Source organism: Limanda limanda, chromosome 19, assembly GCF_963576545.1.
Source record: "Limanda limanda chromosome 19, fLimLim1.1, whole genome shotgun sequence".
NCBI lineage: Eukaryota > Metazoa > Chordata > Actinopteri > Pleuronectiformes > Pleuronectidae > Limanda > Limanda limanda.
This window is the reverse complement of record NC_083654.1, coordinates 9,437,726-9,460,956: the sequence shown is the minus strand read 5'-3', so window position 1 is coordinate 9,460,956 and position 23,231 is coordinate 9,437,726. Positions and strand designations below refer to the sequence as shown.

Below are 23,231 nucleotides of genomic sequence, written 5' to 3'. Positions count from 1 at the left end.
AAAACCCCCATTGGTTATGTATCATACATCTGTTTTAACAATGGTCCTTAACCTGGAGGTGGGCATAGAGCCAATACATAGGAGGCTTGGCTGACTGCTGTCATATTTGTGTGCATGACTCAGGACAAGTTGTATATTTCCTTCACTCTTTTTATACTCATTGTCTGACTGCTCTCTGCTGCTCTTCCCTTTCAGACAAATGAAGTGACCATCAGGATACAATGTCATCTTTCCAGGTGGTGGACTCGTCGCCGGGCAGCAGCGTCAGCATCATGGAAACGTCCAACTTTGCCCACGTCATCTTCCAGAACGTGGGGAAGAGTTTCCTGCCGCAGGCGCCCCTGGAGTGTTGCTACACCCTGACCCCCTACATTACACCCAATCCCAAAGACTGGGTGGGCATCTTCAAGGTACATTACACACAAACAAACACACACACACACACACACACACACACACACACACACACACACACACACACACACACACACTCACAGCTGCTACTTACTAAGAGCATCCTTCAAAGACACCACCGAGCTCAATCACTTCAGGACCAGGCTTTTATTAATCTGTAATCACTTAAGGTACAAAGATCTACTTAGAGATTGGAGATGTTCCCACAGCCCATTACAAGTGTTTGTGACATGTATTATGTGTTAGGGTTTTATTAATTGGTCATAGGTTTGAACTTGGCACATTAACACATACATCCGCCCCGACACTAATGCCTCAAGTCTTCATGACATGCCTAACACCTCACCACAAGCTTTGGTGTGGTTGCTGTGCATGCAGAAAGAGGAAGAGTGTACATGGTGGGCTGGTTACAGCAGGTCTCGCTGGGGGGCAAACATTTGTTGCTCTTAATGATCCACTCTGATTCTTATTAAGGACCTCTTCCCCCCACCCCCACCACCATCTTCACTTCTTTGTCCCCCCTCTGTCTTTCCATCGGTCTCTTCTCCGCTTCCTGCTAACCAACCTCCCCCCTCGGCTTCGCTCTTTTATCAAGGCCATCAAATCTCACACGTAATTAACAGGAAATGTGAACTCGGAAACTTAATGTCTCGTAAAGTCGAAAGACAAACATTTTATCGTTGTTTGAGAACCGACTTCAAATCCACCAACTCAATTAAAAAAGAATAAAGATGCTGGGTTTATTTGGAAAAAGTCAATTGGAAAATTTAATTGTTGTAATGCATGCTAATGAAACCTGTTTCATGGTCGGCGCCTCATGTCAGGGAACAAGCAGACGGCGCTTCTTTTGAATCCTTTTGACGTACTTGTCTGTCGTCTTGTGTGTTCATTCCATTCATATGTAATTCCGTCAATATGAGTATATATTTTATTAGGTTCAGCTCATGTATTCCTTCTATCAGGATGGCATGTGTAAACCGGTCTCAAGGTGTGCTTTTAGAAATAATAATTAGCAACCGTGTTCGTAATTGGAAGCGAGCTGACACCACTATACAAATACTGAAGAATCTGATGTTTCGCCTTCGGGAAATTATACTGAAAACAAATCAACAGGTTGTTGGATTGTATAAATGATTTATTGGGTTTGAATTTCCCACTGAGCACTGATGATCACCATGTTCGTTTGTAATACTCTTTTGCTCCCAGAGGCGAAACCTTTGTGCAGAGATGACTCAGGGAGAGAGCATGTTTCCCCCCTTTGCTTTCACATCTATAGGCGTTACCTGTTTCAGACAGAGAGAGAGAGAGGGAGGGGAAGAGAGCCTGAGCCATAAAGCTGAGCTGCTCTGAAAATGACTCAGACTGCTCTGGCAGGCGCTGTTGGTTTGAGTTGCGCACAGACACCACCTAGTGGCTGGTAATGTCCTTAACACAATAATACTGATCCTTGTAAGAGATACTTACTGAGATGATGGGGTTTTCTAACTCACTTGCATTATTATATACACAGTAATCAGTTTACAACAGTGCACATTCAAAACAAGCTTGTCAAGTTCTATTGTGTCTTCATGCATTGTGGTAATCTTTTACAAACATGGTCACATTCATTTGTTCCTGCACTTGTCAAGAGAAAGTTCTGTTAAGCTTGACACACTCACGCACACGCACATGAACACACATACACATAACTCCTTATAAGCCCTGTGGAGCTTCTTCTTTTTTTTTTTTGGGTCGTGGCATGTTTGTTGGGTCGACAGGGAGAAACCCGTTGTGTGAGTGTATAATTAACGTGTCATCATGCTGTTCCCTCACACCTTGGTTGAATGATTGATAGCTGCTTTGCCTGTGATTATTTTATAACATCACTCCCGTGTTGGAATGCCAAACCATACCTAGCTAAATGTCAGTCAACTTCACTCTGCAATTAGCAAAATTATTTATGTCCCGTTGCTGTTAAGCAAATACACGTGAGCACACAAGCGACGTTGGAGAGCGTCCATCGCTGCCAAGCCTCTCACTGAGATACTGTCGGAGGCGAAAAGAATGTTCTTGGCCTAGGTTGCCATGCTGGCTATCACTTTGTTTGGAATGGCATTATACTGAGTGTAATAGGTTGATAAGGCAAACACTACAATTATCTGTTATGCAACAGAATAATTTTACCTGAGATTTTGACAAATGCTTCGAGTAGATCAGTTGATTTACGGTTACCGGGTTAAGCTGCCAAATGCTTTGTCAGGTTTTGGCCAATTCTTATTTTTATCTGGGTGGGTTCATTTTAGTTAGGGTTAGAAAACGTAATGTTTTTTCTTTCAATAACCAACTGTGTAAATGATTTTCAGGAACCATTTGAAATGTATTTCTTACTTGCACCTTACTTGTCAGTTTTGTAATGTTGTAGTTTATTTTGAAAGTTAAACAAAAAAGGCAAGTAGCCCCTCCCAGTGTTTTGTGCATCCTGTAATTTTCTATACAGCCTACAGTCGTAAAGCAACCTCCTTAACGGCAATATGATATGATCATTACCTGACAGCTGTCCAAATAACGAGGCTTCTCTCTCGTGCCACTTTTGTGTCACACAGTGCCCACAGGTGTTTTACTTGGGCACAGCTGAAGTGCAGCTCCGTAATGTCACAAGCACGTTTAGCACATGTGAGCTGAAACGAGGTGTGTGTATGAATGTTAGCAGCCCAGTGTGCAGTTTGAGCCCGACAGATTTACGGCGCAGGACCTGAGTTATGATCTTCACAACTCCATGTCATCGTACATCACCTAACAACACATGAAATTCATGAAACTACATCTCCCTTTCCATTTGGTGTAAAATGTTCACCTTTTCTTCCTCTGTTCTCACCCCCCTCCCTCAACCTTTCCACGTGGGACATTCTGTGCCGTCTCAGAAGTCTGTGCATGTGTGTATACTTACACACAGAGCTTTGTGCACCCCTGGCTTCCCACCCCATTCTAACACCTTCTCTGCCCCCTCTCTTTTTCTTGTGAGCCCAGAAGGGGTAGGAAGTGAGGGGAGGAGAGGGTGTGTGGAAGGCATGGTTTTAAATGTTTCCATTCTTGCCTTGACCATTGTAAATAAAACTCCGGATACTTTTTATCTAGTGTGCTGTCAAACATTTTTATGATAAATGAAACCTGGCTGTAAATCTTAAATCTAAATGGATTTGACATTTATGATTTTTCTTAATAATATTGATAAGATATAAACTGTCCTATTTTTATTTTTTTTACATTGCCTCCTCAGGTGGGTTGGAGCACAGCCAGGGATTACTACACCTTCCTTTGGTCTTCTGTACCTGAAAACTACGAACCAGGAAGTACTGTGCACAGCACTGTGGTGTTTCAAGGTACACACACACACACACACACACACACACACACTAGGTAAAACCACTATACAGACTCGAGGTATTCCAAAGTAACTCCTCCATTTTACGGCACGTATAAAAACCAGCACTTTTATTTAATAAGGGAACACAGCCACAAACGACGGCCTGGGACCTGAGCACCTTGAAACCACACACATGCACACAAGCACACGCAGTCGTTGAGAACCTGCAAACTGGTTTTACTGGGCCTGGAACGGTCAGATATTACACTGTGAAAATATGAGAGTGTGCTGTGGTGTGTCAGGAGTCAGTAAAAGCAGTTGGCTGCTGGGTGGTTCCGTACTTAACTCCTCCGTTCTAGAGAACCAGGCCCAACACATCAATAATTCTCCTGTGAGATCTCATTAGCATATAAAATGTGATGTTTTACACAGAGAAACATTCACTTGCCACTGTACTGTGTGCAAAGGACAGTGCTCTTTGCTTTTTGTATAATATTGTATTATTTATAAATTTTAGAAAAAAAAGTGAATTTAACACACCCACGTTTTTCTCTTTGCACTGTAGGGTATTATGTCCCTAAATCTGACGGAGAGTTTTACCAGTTCTGTTATGTCACACACACCGGTGACATCAGAGGAGCCAGCACGCCCTTCCAGTTCAGGTCAGCTACTCCCACCGAGGAGCTGTTGACCGTTACCGAGGACGACAGCAACTCAGACATACTGGTCGTCACCACGAAGACGGGCCTGTTAGAGGTAGGCCTCACAAAAACAATGCACTTCTGATTTAGATTTTCATTTTGACCCATAATTCAATGGTTTCATAGCTAAGCCCATGACCCATAACAGATTCACAGTTGGACCTGACGTGACCTCTGACCTCACTGAGTAGAAGGAGGACAACAGCAGAAATTCCCATTTCGGCATAAATGATCTATTATTATTATTTATACTTCCTTGATATGAACTGTCTTGGAAATTACAAAACCAGGTGAATTGATCACCATAATCTTCACAGAGCAACTACCATTCTCATCTTCTCTCTGTATCCTACTGCTTTATAGAGAGTGGAGGAGGCACAGCAGGAGCGCAGGGAGCTGCTGAAGGCCATGCGGCTCCTGCAGGAGGAGAAACATCAGCTGCAGGAGGAGCAGAAACGACTGGCCAGGGAGAGGGAGCAGGAGAGGGAGACATGCTGTCTGCTGCGGACACACAACCAGGTTAGAGGAGGGGGGGTGAGGTGAGGTGATGGCAGAAAGGCAGGCAAGCAGGCATGCCGAGGGATGTTTTTCATGCACACACAACATAACATGATTGGTTGTAACAAGTGGATAGGATGACTGCACAAACCGTGTATCTAAACTAAATGTGATGTGAAATTAAATGAAACGAAATCGGATGTGAGGTATTTTTTGTGTGCACACGTGCAGAGGTGAGTGCATACATAGACAGTTGGCCTCTGTTTGCATATGTGTGTGGAGCCGGTTCCTCACCAGTGATCACAGGTCTAAAAACTTCAAACGCCCGAATTCATGAATAATCTGTGTCCCTGTTTTTGAGACGCACAAAGAGCCACAATGAGTGTGTATGTAAGTGCCAGTGTTTCTCTCCTTTTTTAACGACCTCGACTCAGTGGGCCAGAATGGAGTTGGGACCCAGTTTTCTCGGGCATCTGGCGTCAGGGAAGGTGCCATCGCAACCACAGAGTGAACAAACATGACGTCAAACGCACAAACACACACATGCGCGGGCGCTTATACACATTCACAAACTGCCCCCCTTCAAACTCACACTCACATTTGGGTTCCACACCACAAGGCCTTTCTAATGTGCATTCACACATGCACAAGCGTGCACACACGCACAAACACACTCATTATGCCACCCGCTTGCAAACCCTTTTAGTCTGTGTGTGGAATGAGCAGGGTAGTCCACAAAACCGCCTGCCTGAAAAAAGGGCCCTGCCCAGCCTCAGGGACAAACACCACTCAGTCACGCGATTCAGTGGCCACTGCTTTCTCACTGTCTATTTTCTCCCTGCCTGTCTGTCTCTCTGTCCCTGTCTGTCTCTCTGCTCCTGTATGTCTCTCTCTTCCTGTATGTCTCTCTGTTCTTGCATGCCTCTCTGTCCCGGTCTGTCTCTCTGCTCCTGTATGTCTCTCTGTTCCTGTCTTTCACTCTTTTTAAAAAAAAGTGATTTCAGTTCAGAGTTTATTGGCATGACCTGAAAAGAGATAATTTAGCTCAGATTAGGTACATAAAAATACTCCTCACTACCCTTGTGCCTTCTCCGTTCACTCATTGACCAGGCTGAGTCAGATTTGAGATTTTCGTATTTTATGACTTGCTCATGTGATGAGCAGTAGCTTGGCACACACACCTAAAACCAGTCATGTTGAGGAAACTCAAAGAAAGCAGAGAGGTCTGTTGTGAAACAGCGCCTGGAGTATAGTGAGTTTGAAACCAGTCTCTTATCGCCCCCTGGTGCAGCTCTCAGGTCCAGACTCCAGAGTGAGAACATGCTGCTTTGAGTTAGTCTGCTGCTCTTTTTTCTTTTTCTTTTTCTTCTTTTTTTTTACAAAGTACAAAATCGCCATAAATTACATGGTAATACAGACACACACTGTTATTACTGTGCTGCTTTTCATTCAACGGTCATGTCCATGTGAAGATATACGACTTGTGCGAGTAGGTGTGTGTGTGTGTGTGTGTCTTTGTAGGGCATTTACAGTAGGTGCGTTAGCTCATGCCATGACGATGAAAATATCCTTTGAGTTTAACATGAAAACATAAGTACATATTTTGTGGCTGCTAATTTTACGACTACACTTTTTATAAGGTCTTTATGCACTGCTAAAGTGCTTTCCAAACGCCAGCAGTAAAAATCATACAGTAATCTACGCAGAGCCAAGCCCAGAGGGAGACAGGCTTGAGTGTGCGTCGGTTTGTGCGCATGTACAGTCCATCAGTTCTGGATTGATGGCTGTACCCTGCACATATCTGCCTGTCTCCATATGTCCTTGAGTGTGTAGCTGTGTTCACCGTCCTCCTTAAAGTGTGTGTTTGCGAGTGTGTGTGTGTGGGCGTGCTACTAATAGAAGGGAGTGTGTGTGCAGAGGTATGTAGTTATGTCCTATGAGTGATTTAATGTTCTTCACTGCTGATTAGCACCAAGTTCAAACAAGGTATTTCCTCTGCAGGAGCCCAACGTGGGTAAAACAGATCTTACATGATCTGTGGAACGATAACTGGAATTTTTTTGGAGTTCACCAATGCTAGGCAGATTACATTTTTTTCCTGCATGCATTCACTTCACACTGCTGTAATAAAACATTTCAGCTACCTTAGATACTGAATGTGCCTTTCGCAGCCATCGTAATCTGCATAACCCTTTTGATAAGGTAAGACTTAAGAGATGCCTGGGGGAAGGTTTCCCTTTTTCCAGCTGTCCTATAAATATGTATGATAAAAGTTTGCAAAGTATTTGCAAACCAACTTATGTTTCATAGTATTTTACACTATATCAATACATGTTTGCTAATATTTGTGCAAATTTACACTTGCGGTTTCCATAAAAATATAACATTCAATAAGGTGCTGCAGTGATAAACAGAATTAGATTAATATGGGTTGCAACTGGTATAAAATATAAATACAAAATGCATAAAAGCAGTGCAACATATAGCATGTAATATATGCAACATGACGGCCCTGCATCACATGAAAAATTACCATCTGTGTTTAATCATGAGTGTTGCCAAATCTTCAGCCGTAGTCCAACACTACTTCTCCACACCCAAAGCTGCAGTGATTGGCTCCTGCCCCTGTCACTGTGATCCACGTCTGCCTCCTCTGTCATACAGGAGCTGCTGCGCTCGTCGCAGGGCCTGTCAGAGGAGAGGGAGGAGGTGAGGCGGAGGCTGAATGAGGCCACGGACCGAGTCCGCCAGCTAGAAGAAGACCTGCTGGGAGTCAGCCAGAGAGGCCTGCAAAAGGAGACGGAGCTGGACTGGTTAGTGGAGAACACATGTCCATCAATCATCCAGACTCGTCCATTTCTGTGAGGAATAACTGTGTTTGAAGCAGGTTTCTTGCCTGCTTTCTGCTTGCTCAACATGTTCATCATTCCATTTGTCCACATGCAGTGGACAAAATCTGTTCAAGCACAAACCCAGGCTTCGGCAATTGTCATTGAGTGGAATCAGCACCACTCAAACAATAGTCTCAGTTAAGGTCTTTGCGAACCAAGTCCAAGTTGTCGTGACAGGTTGCATTTTTTCGCATCTGTCAGAGTTGTTTGAGCTGTTGGGGCTCAATTGGATCACACAATTTTTTTTTTCTTTTTTAATATGCAATCTCAGTTCTGGTAGCGTATAAAACTGGACCACTGACATCCTTAAAAGACTTGGAAGCGATCTGGATAATTTCGTAGTCCTTGTCCTTGGTGGCATCTTGGGTATCTGTGTGTGATAATTTTCATTGGTTGACGGATTTAAAAAAAACATGCTAAATATGCACTTGCTGTACAAGGACCTTAACAATTAATTTCTTTGGACTCATAAATATATAATTTTAATCAAGGGATTCTTGGTTAGTTTAAACAAAGTTGGAACATCTTTCTGTTTTTCTTCGTCCTTGTAAACGTTGCATTTGCACTTCCATCCAAATACAATCAAAGCTTCGCCAAAAACCAGGAAGTGTTGCTGCATAGACATATGCCAACTCGAGCTTTTTCCAAAGCAGATTTTACAGCCTGCTAAAGTTGCATATTTAGCTAATGAACAATAAGTGAGCATTCCTTGACACCCCATCTTGGACTTGTTTTTTCCCCCAGTCTGCGTGATCGTCTGAAGAAGCTGACGGCAGAGAGAGACAGTCTGGAGAGCCAACTTAAGAACGAGAAGGATGAAAGAGAACTCTACAAGGTGGGGGACAGCTCTTCGCCGCTAGAAGACGGCCTAAATGAAAAGCCGTAACTGAGGCATTTTTCTCTTTCTCCGTGCTGTCTCATTGCGTAGGTCCACCTGCGCAGCTCTGAGCTGGAAAACACGAAGCTGAGTGCAGAGCTCCAGATGTTGAAAGCAGTGGAGCTGAACCGCGAGGTGACCATTGCCCAGTTCCAGGAGGAGCTGGAAAGGCTCAGAGCCTGTCATGCCCAGCGGGACAGCTTAGAGAAAGAGCTGCTGGTGCACAAGTCTGATAAGGTAGTAGTGGTTGTTTTAAATATCAAACAGCCACAGTATAAATACAATAAATAAATGTCTACCACACTTATACCTTTGCAAACCTTTTTAGTGAAATCAACTAATGTCTATTTCATTTCCTTCTTTATGTCTTTAGGCAGAACTGGCCCGTATACGCGAGCAGCTCCGTCAGGCCGAGGAGCAGCTGCAGGCGTCCCGGCAGCAGGCGTCCCTGCTGGCCGCGGAGCTCCGTGACTCAGCCAGCGCCCGGGACCACACGATGACTGAGCTGTACCGCGCCCGCTTGGAGGCTGACAAGCTCCGCGCCAGTTTAGCCGATGCTCAGGCCGAGTGCCAACGCATGGAGAGCCAGTTAGACCGCATGAGGAGCACTGCACAAAAGGAAGTGGTAAGTACTAGAAACCCTTAATTAGTATCTTTCACTCTCTGTGAAGTGATTGGCTAGGAAGATCATAACATTTTAATGAGAAATCACAACAAAGAAGAGATCGTATTTAATGTAGAGTTGACTAATATCACATAAAGGCAGTAGAACATAATAGTCTTGTGGCTAAATCCTATTTCTGTATTGCATCAACGTGTGCTGCTTTAAATTAGACACGAATTGTCTAATTTGTGTCTAGCTTCATTTTCTTAAACATCTTTTCCCCTGTTCCAGGGTGTTGGGACAAGTGGGGAGGTGACACCCAGTATGATGGTGGTGTCAGAAGCAGAGGCTGAGCTGCAGAGGGAGGTGGAGGAGCTCAAACTGCGTCTCCACATGGCTGCTGAACACTATAAGGAGAAGTACCGGGAGTGTCAGCGCCTCCGCAGGCAGGTCGCTAAACTGAACACAACCGAGTCACAGGGGGTAAGTTACTGGACGGTGGGACTTAGGCCCACAGTATCCTTGCTGTTTAATCGCGTGTTGAGAACATAGAACCGATTTTCGGCTGCTTCTGGATATGTGTGCGGTCAACATGAACAAAAATGGCAACACCCAATAGATCACCATTTGTCTAATGTTAAGATCGAGACAGAAAAAGCGACGGCACATACGTAAGTGGTATTTCAGACACATCATACATGTGGGTAATTTCAGACTTGACCTCAAGTTTTTCTTCAAAACTATCTTCCATATCTGTTGCTGCTGACGAGCTCCTAATGACGCGCCCACTGACCCTGTCAAGGACTCGCTACTACCCCAAGCTTTATGTGGGTATTGCATCTTGTGTAAGCAAGCAGCCATTTTGTATACGTGTATGCGCAGTTGACATTCGCAAGTACATTCCGGCCCTACATGACACTTTCTGAAGCCTTCAGATTTATAACTAAACAACTAGTTGTAATCAGATTGGGTTGATGTTAGGGGTGGGAATTGGCAAAAATGTGACGATTCAATAGTATTGCGATATTTGGGCCACGATTCAATTTAGTAATGCGATTCTGCGATATATTGCGATACTGCAAGTATTGCGATTTGATTCTGCGATATATTGCGATTCATGTCCCCCATATTATTGAAAGGCATTACAAAAAATGAGGAAAATAAGACTGCTCAACTCACTTCAAATGTCACATTTAATTCTGTGAACAACATAGTCTTCTACACATTAACTGAAGTGCAAAAACTAAGAACGGGTAGTGCAAAAACTTTGTCCTTGAACATTCAGGACACAGGACCTTTGTAATTATTTTCTGAATAGGAGACCTCTCACATGAACACTGAGCTCCCAGCACATAACTTACAATTATTTAAATACAATACAGTAACATAAAGAAGACATAATAGAGTAACATATACCTGAGAATAATCATATAAATAAGAGTAAATTAGAGCTTCAATCAAATTGAGAAAAATTAAAAAATGTGTACTACTAGAGTTCAGTCCAGTTGGCTGCAAGGTCATGACCCAAAATGTTAAATTCATTTGGGAATATTGGCATTTTTGTTCAGAAAAAAGAGTTGGTCAACCTGCTCATATGTTAGAGTGCTCCTCTGGGCCGTTACTATATCTCCTGCAGTGGAGAACATCCTTTCCGCATACACACTAGGTATCTTTTAAACTCTGAAACTCTCCTCGTCATGTTTTGCCAGCCAGGGGCTGTTACATATATAATTGTAACTAAAGTATTAAAAAAAAAAAAAAAAACACCACTAGTTGATGTATTGTTCACATTGCTGTGTGTCTGTTTGCAGGAGCCAAAAAGAAATGCATCGACTGAGACAACACACGAACCGCTGACCCCTAGTCCAGAATCACCCACAGCAGGTACAGTATGTTTCTTTTCACCGAGTCTCCTCATATTGATTCGTAATCGCAAAACATATTTCACTGTAAGTGATACAGCCCACTTTGACATGGCTTTACATGACGAGACTTTTTTCTTTCTTCTTACTGTGCAATTACTATTTCTGTCTTCGCCTAGACACGTGAAAATCCACATGTTTAGACAACAAGTTCAGGCAGATTCTGAGATTTTCGAAAAATCATTCATGGAAAAGGGAAATGAATGAAAGCGGAGGTGGATGAGCTGGGGTGATGGAAAAAACAAAAATGTTAATTACAGACCTGTGATAAAAAGGATTCCAGGTGTTGTCGGGAAAATAAAAAGCGATTATGTTAAAATGTCCGTAATTAGCTCATCATAGTAATTATTAATACTTCAATCAACGCAGAGGATGTTCAGATGTATACCTTCTGTGTTTTTACAGGAAACATAGCTACTGCAGTTCTACAGGAAGCAACTGAGATAACACTCATCCCAGAGCTCCTGAGCAGGAAACCTACATCCACTGACACACAGCTCAGTACAGATACAGATGACAGGCAGACAGAGCATATTCAGAGGGAGTGGGCCGAGGCAGAGAGTGTGGGAGAATGGATCCAAAATGAAAACAAAGAAAAGGAGAAGAAAGAAGAGAAGGAGAGCCTGCCGGAGGAGAGCCTGCGGATGACGAGCTGGGTAGAGGTGGAGAACAAGAGGCATGGCGCCGAGGTGGAGGGTGCACTGAAGCTAGAGGAAGTGAGGCACGTCGAGGAGGTGCAGGTGCTGCTGGAGGTAGAGGTGGAGGGGATGAGCATGGAAGAGGTGGAGATAGAGCAGACTCGCTCGGTGGAGGAGGAGCTAGCGATGATGGAGGAGAAGTGGCGGGAGCAGTGCGCCATCAACGAGACGCTCAAACAGAGGCTGGCCAATGAGGAGGAGCGATTCAGGGTAATCACACAAACACGCACAGACACACACACACACACACACACACACACACACAGCAAACACGCCATGTACCTGAAAGCTCAGAGTTGTGACTAAGGGTGTTGGATAAACTCCTCAGAGTGGCTGGAAATATGAGCAATGTTTAGCAACTGTGTGCGAGCCCTTGAGCAAGGCAGCTACAGTGCCTCCAGCAACACACATGCTCCATTAAAGAGCATGTAAAGCACATATGTGAGTGCGCAAAATTTGTGCTTCAACTTATAATTATTTCATTCCTGATTAGCCTTAGCATTTTTCAATTTAGACCTTAAAATGTCCCGAAATATTTCTAGGCCTGCCACTTTTTCCGAACCTAAAATTTAAGATTGGTGAAAGGCTAACAGAAATCCCACATATTTGTTGTCGTTAGAAGAGTAAGATGCAGGACAGCCTTATTTGCTAGTGTTGTCCATTATCATAGTGAAACAATATAACAGTACCGCCCTATTTACCTGATAGGTCAAGATGGGAATCTAATAAGCTGATAGTGAGTGCCCTCTGCTGGCAAACTACTTGGGTCAGTCTGGTGCTTCTAGACTTTGAATTCCAACCGGTCATTACACTTTGAATAGTGTGAGTAGTATTTGAACTTTCTCTCCACTTTTGAATTTCGGTTAAAAAGTGACGTTGGCCAATATGGTTGTGCAGTTGCCCTTGTACGGTGGCTTGAGTCCTCTTGAAGTGGCTGCAGGTTTCATTCTGACCTGACCCTTTGCTGCATGTCTTCCTGCTCCACAAAGTAGTTTATGCTGTGAGACAAATCTCTTGAGAAGTACAATATTTTAGCATTTGAGTCGACCGGGTATAGCTAGAGGTTGCACTGGAGTATATGTACGTATCGTGGGTTGAAATCCATTTTCTTAATTGGTTAATAAAAACACTTTGTTAAAAAGCATGCATTTAACTGGCGCTGCCGCATGCACAAACATGTAGCTGCTGCATCAGTGCCACACATGAGCCAGTGTGTGTGTACGGTTTCAGTTTGTGTGACCCAGTACAAGTATTGAGCTTGTTGCCTCTACGTGGATCCTGCTGCATTTTGCGTGTGAACGTCCGCCAAAGTACCTACTGCCATTTAATCTCCATGAGTGAGTGTGTTTATTGGCGCTGTAAATAAGACTCTCCCTGTCTTCGGTAGAGTCTCCCGTCTTAGGCGAGCGCCCCGGGCCCGGAGCCACTCTTAATGGCCCCGGAGACTGACAAGCAAGGCATCCGCAGAACGCCGTGCTTTACGGCTTGTTTACATCAGCCGCCCGGAGAATGGAGGCGAGGGAGAGGAATAAGACGGGGAGAGTCGAGAGGGGAGGGCGAAGCTTAGAAATTCACTGCTGCAGACTCCCTTCACCTGAACTTAACCTCCTAATGCTGCGCTGTAAATTTATGAAAAGAGGGGAGCGAGCGAGAGAGGACAAAGGGAGATGAAAGGGAAGGAGGGGGGGAGCGAGAGAAGCTTAGAGAATTTAGGAGTGAGAGAAGCGGGATAGACAGACAGACATGAAGCAGAGAGAGAAACTGCAGGAGACGGGGGAATTGGAACCTTTGTAATGGGTTGAAATAAGAGACGAGCAGGCAACTAGTCACGTAAACTATCCCACAGGGTCAGTCCTGTTAGAAAGTCTGATATTTACTACAACCCCCTCTTCTCCTGTCTGCCCTGGACACAACGTGATTGTGTGTGTGTGTGTGTGTTTCATTATCACCACACCTTTAGATCTGGGTGATGTTCCCTCTTCATCAGTCGACACAAACGGAGCAGAAACTTAACCTGAAAGTAAGAAAAAAGGGCAAAAGGTTGTCGGCAGTGCCAGATTAAATTAATCTGTTCCAAGAAACTAGTTAATCTGTCCTTAACAAATACAGTTAGGAGTCATGGAGTCAATGAGCAGAAAATTGTTACTTAAAGAAATACACCACACAACAACGAGAGCAAAGATAAATTCATTGTGTTCTGATTGTACACTGTATACAAAGATAAACAATTTGGCCTCTAGCTGAAATGGATGCAATAATCCTATGATTTCATAATAATGATGATCTCGGCCTTGATGTTAATATTTTTTCTGTCTGTAGGTGCAGATGGCCGAGCGAGCCAGTGAGGTGACGGAGCTGAAACGAAACCTGGCCCAGGCGCTGAGAGACAAGGAGCAGCTACAGGAGGTAACGCATCAAACATGCTCCGAAATGAATAAGCCTTTACTGGATCGGTTCTTCATAATTCCAAACAGCACTTTCTTTTTGTTTTCATCATAAATATGAGTTAAGTTACATTTTTAAAAAGCTATAAACCCTCGGAATACCAATCTCTTCTTAAAGCCGCTGACTGCACATCCATTATGCAGATAACTTAGGCTTTCAATTGAATTCCATTGAAATATCATCACCTTTTAAGTGCAATGTCTGGGCTCTTTTCTGTAAATTTCCCTTTCCCTTCACACTCCCCCACTATCCACTAATTAAAACATCTATACTTCCTCCCTCGCCCGTTGGTACAGTGCCATTAGACAGTGCAAATGCCAGGCGACGTGTCTGTTTCACCTTCCCAACCCTGGTTTAAATGTTAAACCTGATAGCAGCGCACTAATGAAGTCGTCGGGCGGAATCGGGTGGGGAGGGAGGGAGGTAAAAAAAAGAAAAGAAAAGAGGGCGAGGGCGAGTGCCTCTATCAGCGAAGCCAGAGCGGAGGGAGCCAGAGTCTGACACCCATTACAGTAATGAGTAGGGTACTAATGCTCTTGCTTCAGATATAATCACAAAGGGCAGGGACAGTGTCGGGGGAAAGTTAAACTCTTGAGCTGAAAGAACCGGGTGCCCGTGTGGTCCCAACAGTGCACTTAATGAAAATTTTCAAAAAGGAATATATAATTTAGAAGTAATGAGAATATTCTATGACATGATGAGAGGTGGACTAGTGGCAGAAGCTTGGACTATGGGCAGAAAAGGTTCGTCTCTGGTTCGACTCCACGGAGAAACAACAAAAAGACGAACCTGGATTGATCTGTCCAAAAATCCAGGAGGATTCTCCCTACCCTGTCTAGTGCCCCTGAGCAAGGCACCTTACTCCCCCAACATCTGCTCCCCGGGCGCCGTACATGGCTGCTCACTGCTCTGTGTGTCCTGCACCAGATGGGTTAAAAGCAGAGGTTAAATTTCCCTCCTTGCATGAGTATGTCTGTGCATGTGTTTGGGACAAATAAATGTATCTTAATCTTAAAACGCTGCTGTAGCGTCTGTTTGCTATTAAGGATTGTTTTCAAAGACGGGTGCTCCCTCTCCTCCAGGAGCTGCAGCGGTACGTGTGCAGGCAGAGGGAGCAGGAGGCCGGTGCCCAGGCTGCTGAGGCCAGGCAGCCCATGGTGCTGCGCTACCCGCTGCCCTACCCCCAGGACCCCTCCCCTCCACCGCTGGTGCCGCAGCGGCCCGCTGAGCTGCAGTTCGGCAATCCCTACTCCACCGACACCACGAGTGGTGGGAGGAATTCAAACTCCGGTCAACCATTCTTTCATGCTCCTCTCTGTCAGGATGTGTAACCCCCCTTTTTTTATGTTTTAGACCGGGCAGATATTGCTCTTTCTCCTGAGCACATGTCCCGTCCACCACCGGAGGCCCCGCCCTGCGCCCCTCCCTGTGCACCCCCGATGACACCTCGAAGCCCGGAAGCCGGGGCACCTGGCTGGGACCGAGAGGTGGTCTGCATCCAGCCCTGTCGCAGCACCAGCCCCCCTGAGAGCCTGGAGCATCCACCAGAGGAGCCACGAACTGTACGTCCATATAAATACACTCAAGTCCAATCAAGCTGCACCTAAATTAACACACTCATAAATATCAGTCCACTAATAGTGCCCGATTTTTTTTCTTTTTCATCAAGATCCAATGAATCATTCCCTGGGGAAGCGGTTAAACTTGCAAAATGCCCAATAATCCAGTGTTCAATGCTCAGATCCACACCAAAATTTAATTGGTTCTTACTTTGCTAACGTCACATTACTCCACCAAGTTTGGCGGAAGTACGATGAATCCTGCTGAAACAACCAACAAACAAACAAACAAACGGGCAGGGGTGAAAACATTACCTCCTAGGAAGAGGCAACTAAAACTCAGGCTGGTGGCTTTATCTTGTATGGAGTATGGGTATTAACTAAGATTTTACATGTTTTACATTATGAGTCAATAATGCATACATGAATACCATCTGTTTATTTGTCAATGAGTCATAAAAGCATCACATCATCAATCTGGTCTCAGTTCAGCAGAATTAACATAAATGCAAAACACACGACTTTTGTCCAGAGCCTTTCTTTTCCATCTCGGCTTTGTGTCTTTGCAGCCAGCGAGTTCCTGTCATGCTCATGATCCCTTGCTTATTTCACCCTGTCTCTGTCTCTCGTCCCTGGAGTGCTCCTCCCCGCTGGATGAAGGAAAATGCAACGCGCCCTTAAAAGATGAGGCTTTGAACTCATTTGCATAAAGCTCTAATTAACGTCACTCCCTCAGAACTCGAGAGAGACGAAGCTAATGAGGATCAGGAGAGAGTAATTGGGAGGGACTTTGCACAGGCACGGACTTCGGATCATTTAGTGTTTTCTAGATTTTATATTATGGTTGTTTTGGGAGGTTTTTTGTACGCTCCGCTCTAAAAAAGATACCTGGCTCTGCATTCATATGCACACTAATCTTTCCTGGCTCAGATCATTCTGTCAACCCATCTCCCGATTCTATTACATTGGCTCAAAGTAAAAGAAATCATTCATTCTTTTCTTAATGTGCTTGTAGGTCACTGACGGGGCTCAGCCGTCCTGTGATCATCAGTCCAGTCGACGCCGTGAGGCCAGGGGCAGCTTCTGCTTCGACTCCAGGTAAAACACCTCCTCAAACAAGACTTTCCCAAAATATTACACAAGAAAACACTTGCTCGCTGACAAAAAACCAAGCCAAGGCAGTGGGTTCGTTCATTTTCCGGAATTATATACAGACCAAGACAATAACAAAGTAGAAATACAAAAGCTATAGAAAAGCAGAAAATAGAGAAAAACATATACGTTATCAATTGATTTGCCAATTACTTTTTTAAATGAAACTACTTTTAAGACCTATCAATCAATCAATCAATCAATCAAATTTTATTTGTATAGCCCACATTCACAAATAACAATTCATCTCATGGGGCTTTAACATTGTGTGACATCCTCTGTCCTTAACCCTCAACAAGAGTAAGGAAAAACTACTAAAAACCCTTTTCACAGGTAAAAATATGTAGAAACCTCAGAGAGAGCCACATGTGAGGGATCCCTCTCTCAGGACGGACAGAAGTGCAATAGATGTCAGGTGTAAGAAAACATCATCAGGATTTTTAGCAGCATCCATGAGGCTAAACATTTTTCAATACTATGTGTCAGGCAGTCCCGCTGCAATCACAGTCTCTGGCCAGCAGCCAGCAAGACCACGATCCAGCGTCAGGATGAGATCCACTATAATCCACAGTCATTGTCCACCGCCGCCAGTTAGAATCCATTATCAGCTGCCGCCTCGGTCGTGGTCCCTCATCATCCGATGCCAACGCGACAAAGGATCCTCCATTACAACGACGATCAGCTGGCACGATACAGAATCCACCGAACTGGATCCACCATTGCGACCTCCGACACGCGATCCACAATCATAATCCATGGTGCGGCCACAGCTGTGGCCCTGCATCCGCAGGGGCGCTAAGGCACAGAAACTCCGGGAAAAGGGGTCAAGTTAGTAACATGTACTGATCAGATAAGAATTATCTTGATGTGATAAATATGGAGAAAAAGGAAGGAAGGAGAAGCAGGAAAGAGAAGCTCCGTGTGTCTTGTGTCATAAATTCCCTGTGCGTCTTAGCATCATCAGGGGTTTTTGCCATTTAATCAAATTTGGAACATCGCACTAATTAGCTCTAACTATAAGCTTTATAAAAAAGGAAGGTTTTGAGTCTACTTTTAAACGAACAGAGCGTGTCTGCTTCCCTAACTGAAAGTGAGAGATTATTCCACAGCAGTGGGGCTTGATGGCTAAAAGCTCTGGCTCCTACTCTACTTTTAGAGACTTTAGGGACAACAAGTAAACCTGAGTTCTGGGATCGGAGTGCTCTAGTAGGTTGATATGGTACTAACATCTCTTTAAGGTAAAGAGGTGCCATATCATTAAGGGCCTTGAAGGTGAGGAGGAGAATTTTAAATTCGATTCTAGATTTAACAGGAAGCCAGTGTAGCGATGCTAATACTGGAGAAATGTGCTCTCTTTTCTTAGTTCTCGTCAGGACACGTTCTGCGGCATTTTGGACCAGCTGCAGAGTCTTTAACGACTTGCTGCTGGAGTCTGATAATAATGAATTACAATAGTCCAGTCTCGATGTAACAAAGGCGTGGACTAGTTTTTCTGCATCTTTTTGCGAAAGGACATGTCTGATTTTTGAGATATTACGCAAGTGGAAAAACGCGGTCCTAGAAATTACTTTTAAGTGACTATTAAAGGACAAATCAGGATCGAAGATCACTCCCAAGTTCCTGACTGTGTCATTGGAAGCAAGGGCAATGTCATCTAGCGCAGCTATATCATTAGATAATGTATCTCTAAGGTGTTTAGGGCCGAGTATTATAACCTCTGTTTTATCTGAGTTTAATAAGAGAAAATTGCGGGTCATCCAGGTTTTTATGTCCTTGAGACATGCTCGAAGTTTAGTTAATTGATTACTTTGATCAGGTTTTATTGACAAATATAACTGGGTGTCATCCGCATAACAGTGAAAATTTACCGAGTGTGTCCTGATAATGTTTCCTAGTGGAAGCATATATAATGAGAATAAAATTGGGCCGAGCACAGACCCCTGTGGGACACCATGGTTAACTTTGGTGCGCATAATCAGGATTATTATTTGGATACCAAGTTACAACCACCAGATTAGAACTTCTAATAAAGTAGCTGCTACAGCCAAACAACTTCCTTGGCAGAGGAAAGAATAATATATCTAGAATGGCTCTTAGAGAACATATACCTCCGCCAAGGCCCAACAGCCCCCCTATTTAAATTCGCTAGTTTCGGATTTTTATTTGGATCTGCACCAAATTGTAAAGACTGTTTGCAAAAACCTATCTCACAATCTTAAAGAAAGTGAAAATAAAATTGACTGGAAATCGGTTGGGTCATTTTTGTGTTATCCTTCTAAATCACAAATCTCCAATCTTATTTACCCCAATGGATCCGTTTAATTCCTATATAAACAACATATAAAAAATCTTATGGTAAATATATCAATTTATGATAACATGTAAACACAGGTCGCCACTTGAAGAGAACATGATGTGCCTGTTCTCTACCTCGGGCACATAATGCAGATAATAAACAAGCAGGAGGTAACGCAGTTGTTGCATCGTAACAGTGATTTAACAATAACTTCCCTCGCTGCTGAAATTCCTGTCTTTCATGAGTTATATTATGGTCTGTAGAGCAGAGGCGTCCCGATCTGCTGGAGAGACAGTTTGATCGTCACTGCAATAGAGACACTGCCGCAGAGCCACAGATTATCGAGTGTCAACTACAGCATTTGCCCTCTTTCTGTCTCCTTAGTAACGACGTTCACAAGCGCTGCCCGCTGTGCGAGGTGATCTTCCCCCCCCACTTCGAGCAGCGCAGCTTCGAGCAGCACGTGGAGAGCCACTGGAAGGTCTGCCCGGTCTGCTCCGAGCAGTTCCCGCTCAACTGTCAGCAGCAGCTCTTCGAGCGGCACGTCCTCACGCACTTCGACGGCCACGTGCTCAACTTCGAGCAGATCGATTGAAGGATTTATGGGGGGGGGGGGGTTTACACCTGGAATCGTGGTACAGCGTATGGGTAAACGTGTGTTTGTCAACCATTGGTTCATTTCGATCGGGGTTTGGTTAAGTTGTCTCTCGTTGATTTACAATCATTCACACCTTTTCGGTTCCTGAAGGTTACAAAAGAATGTAGTTTGCTCCTGAGAGGAAGCAAGAGGTCGTGCTTCAGACGGCTCCTAAACACACAGTGGGTGAAAGGATCATGAAAAGGTGGGAACAGTTGCTACGATCTTTTACTTTTCTATTATTTTTTAACGCTCATCTTTCTGCTTCGATGGACTAAAGCACCATTTAAAGAGCATGTATTTATTCTGTGTTAAAAAAAACAATTCAACACTACAAAACTAGAATGAAGAGTCAATTGTAGCTTTGAAGGGAGGATTTAAAAAAAAACAAAAAAAAACACTAACTTTTTAGCATCTCAAGTGTCTTCATTTAAGTGGCCCTCTCAATATTTCTTTACAGTAATTAGGATTCTCTTGTGATAAAGCTGCCGAGAAAGTGCTTCATCTTTTCCTCCTGTCGTGGAAAGGCAAGGAATAGACAGTAAAATGTTTTTTTTAAGTGTAAATGCAGAGATCTGAATATATGATGTCTTGAGAAGTCATCTGAGCGAGTATATAGTGTATTACGACGGATGAAGGATAGTGGAGATTTTCTTTGTGTTTGACTTGCAATCTATGAGCTACCGAACGAATGACCGTGTTTTTTGCAAACAGAGACGTCAGGTGGTTCGAACAGAAACAGCACTATGTTTTCATGTATCTGCACTAAATAAGGCTTTATTCTGAATGTACTGTACATATGAAAGTACGTCGAAGTTGTGGAGCGACTTGTGAATTACTGTCGTGACCCTGCCTCCCCCCCCCCCCCACTGTAAACCTCCCCTCATGTTTTAGTGTTGAAAGAATGGCGGGCCAATGAGGTTTTACTTCCCGGTGATTGCACTTTCTGGTCTTTGGTCGGGCCGAGGGATACTGTACCATGTTGGAGGGAAATAGAGAGCTGAGATCAACTTTTATTGTTCAGTACTTCCACGTTTTGAAGTTCAAACTGTGAAACGTCATTTCTTTGTGCGCTGCTCCATGAGTGAATGTCGCCGCTTGTCTATTTTTCCGTCATTCCAACTGTGTTTTAATCAGGCTTTAAAAATTGCACATGCCCAGTAATCACAAGGCAAACGTGTGTGTGTGTGTGTGTCATGTGTCTGACGCAGCCAATTCACGTGAGAGTGTCTGGACGATGGTTGTAAGTGTGAACTGCAAAGATCTTTATGAATAAAGTAAGCTTGTTTAAATGCATTTCACCAACGTGTGCGTCACTCGGGCTGAAAAATGAAGAAGGAGCTCGACAGAGATTTTCACTTTATTTTGCTGGTTTTTTTGTTTTGTTTTCATTCATTTTCTGTTTTACATTTAAGCAGCTTCTCTTTTATATAGAAAGACACTTTGACATCATTTACAAGTCACTCATGTCACGACCTGTCGTCCCCCCCCGTACAAAAAGGAAACATCGGTCTCCACGTTACATACGAAAATATAATTTAAAAGCACTTGACAACAGACACACATTACAATACATTCACTTAACACAGTATATTGAAATCCCTCCCTCATCCCCTCCTCCTGCACACAGCCTCCGCTCCTCCTTTCCCACATGTGTAATACTGCATTTGAAGATCAAACTGTTGCCATGGTGACGGCGGTGTCCATGAAGACGGAATGTTTTTTTTTTTTTGTTTTTTTTACAAGTCGCTGTCCATCTTTGCCATAGATGCCCCCCCCCCCTGATGCTGACAGGCAGGAATGAAGCATCTCTATCGCACGCAAACCATTATCTCAGGGTTACTTTGAGGGTAGCGTGTCCAGAGATGCACTTTGAAACTGACACTGAGGATTTTAAAGATCTTGGTCCGCTTACTGGTGCTGCAGAATAGACGTGCATGTCTTTCAGGCAACGCTTGTGCTTGTTTGGTAGGAATTGCGACACTTTAAAATCCCTGTCAGCCCAGGTACATGATGGTTAATATGTAACAGATCATTGATGGGACAAAGTTTTTTTTTAATCGTCATTTTCTGATATCTGCCTTGTGTAAAAAAAAAAAAATGGTCCCTTTGCCATGCTAACCCCGTGGTTTCCACGGCAACAGCAGCTTGGAGGACGGGAGGATGTGTGCGTGGCAGAGGTCACTTTACCTCCATCGAATGAAGAGAAAAAACCTTGTGCATGATGAGGGAAATGATGTCATAGATGAATGTGTCTTGGCACCGCACCGCTCTTGTTTTTCTAGAGGCAATGAATGATGAAATCCCCGTCAGGGCGACAACACGACATGAGGCAACAGCACACAGGCGGCCAGACACACAACCATCCTGCTCCACAGGAGTCCAACCCAGCCGCCTGGCACTGAAACACACTGATTACAGTAACACTCAATAGGCTGATGACTTCTGAAAACACGCAAACTCATAGCACACGTACAATGAACTGGAATGCCATTGTGTACAACACACACACACACACACACACACAAATGCAAATGACAGGTTGTAGGTGGCATTAGATACAAATCCACCCTGGTGCTCTCTCACACAAGGTTTCGTGAAGACATTCCGTCGATGTACATCCCATCATCTGCATGGAGGCGCGACGGAACAAGAGAACCCATCGACCTCCTGGTTCAAACTTTAAGAACCTTCCTGCCCCCTACCCCTTCCCCTCCCACCCCTCTTCAGGCACATGGTATGGTCACTGTTTGGCAGTGGAGAGCTCTTGGCAACGATCGTGGAAAAAATTGAAAACAATGACAAAAGATCTTGGCAAGAGGAATACATACAGTATGATGCTGAACCTGCTTTCTCGGCTCTGGCACTCTGAGTGAGGCAAACACTGGAGATATGAAATGCACACGGATGGCTTTCTGGTGGGGAGGTGAAATGTTTAAAGGTGTGGAATCTTCGGCCCCTGGCCCTGGTTCGAATACGTTCTCTTCCTGATCAACAGTAAAATATCGCATTCAGAGTGCATCACGCTGAAAGGCTTAGGTATATACGCTCGTAGAACTCGACGAATCGGCCGGCTGTACGGCCTTTTCCTCCGATGTGACAAAACAAGTCAGCAAGTAAGGAATGAAAGGAACGGTTACATAGAAACAAAACACTATCTAAAACAGACAGAAATATATAAAATAAAGCTTGAA

At 44.0% G+C, this 23,231-nt stretch overlaps 1 protein-coding gene across 1 annotated transcript; it reads left to right on the top strand.

Moving 5' to 3' along the window:
* Positions 1 to 221: 221 nt before the first annotated feature.
* tax1bp1a (Tax1 (human T-cell leukemia virus type I) binding protein 1a) lies at positions 222 to 19,995 on the top strand. Its single transcript, XM_061093075.1, has 16 exons — positions 222 to 410; positions 3,671 to 3,773; positions 4,323 to 4,513; positions 4,822 to 4,977; positions 7,621 to 7,769; positions 8,592 to 8,682; positions 8,776 to 8,961; positions 9,098 to 9,349; positions 9,620 to 9,811; positions 11,140 to 11,212; positions 11,656 to 12,158; positions 14,268 to 14,354; positions 15,476 to 15,662; positions 15,747 to 15,955; positions 16,968 to 17,050; positions 19,785 to 19,995. Exons 1-16 carry the CDS (start codon positions 222 to 224, stop codon positions 19,993 to 19,995), a joined length of 2,862 nt encoding a protein of 953 aa, XP_060949058.1.
* The last annotated feature ends 3,236 nt before the right edge of the window (positions 19,996 to 23,231 follow it).

What these genes read in the sequence shown, in the direction of transcription:
- tax1bp1a (XM_061093075.1), top strand. Translation starts at nt 222, where the DNA reads ATGTCATCTTTCCAGGTGGTGGACTCGTCGCCGGGCAGCAGCGTCAGC. An exon ending in TGGTGCACAAGTCTGATAAG is followed by an intron (nt 8,962 to 9,097) that starts GTAGTAGTGGTT and finishes TTATGTCTTTAG; the next exon opens with GCAGAACTGGCCCGTATACG. An exon ending in CACCAGAGGAGCCACGAACT is followed by an intron (nt 15,956 to 16,967) that starts GTACGTCCATAT and finishes ATGTGCTTGTAG; the next exon opens with GTCACTGACGGGGCTCAGCC.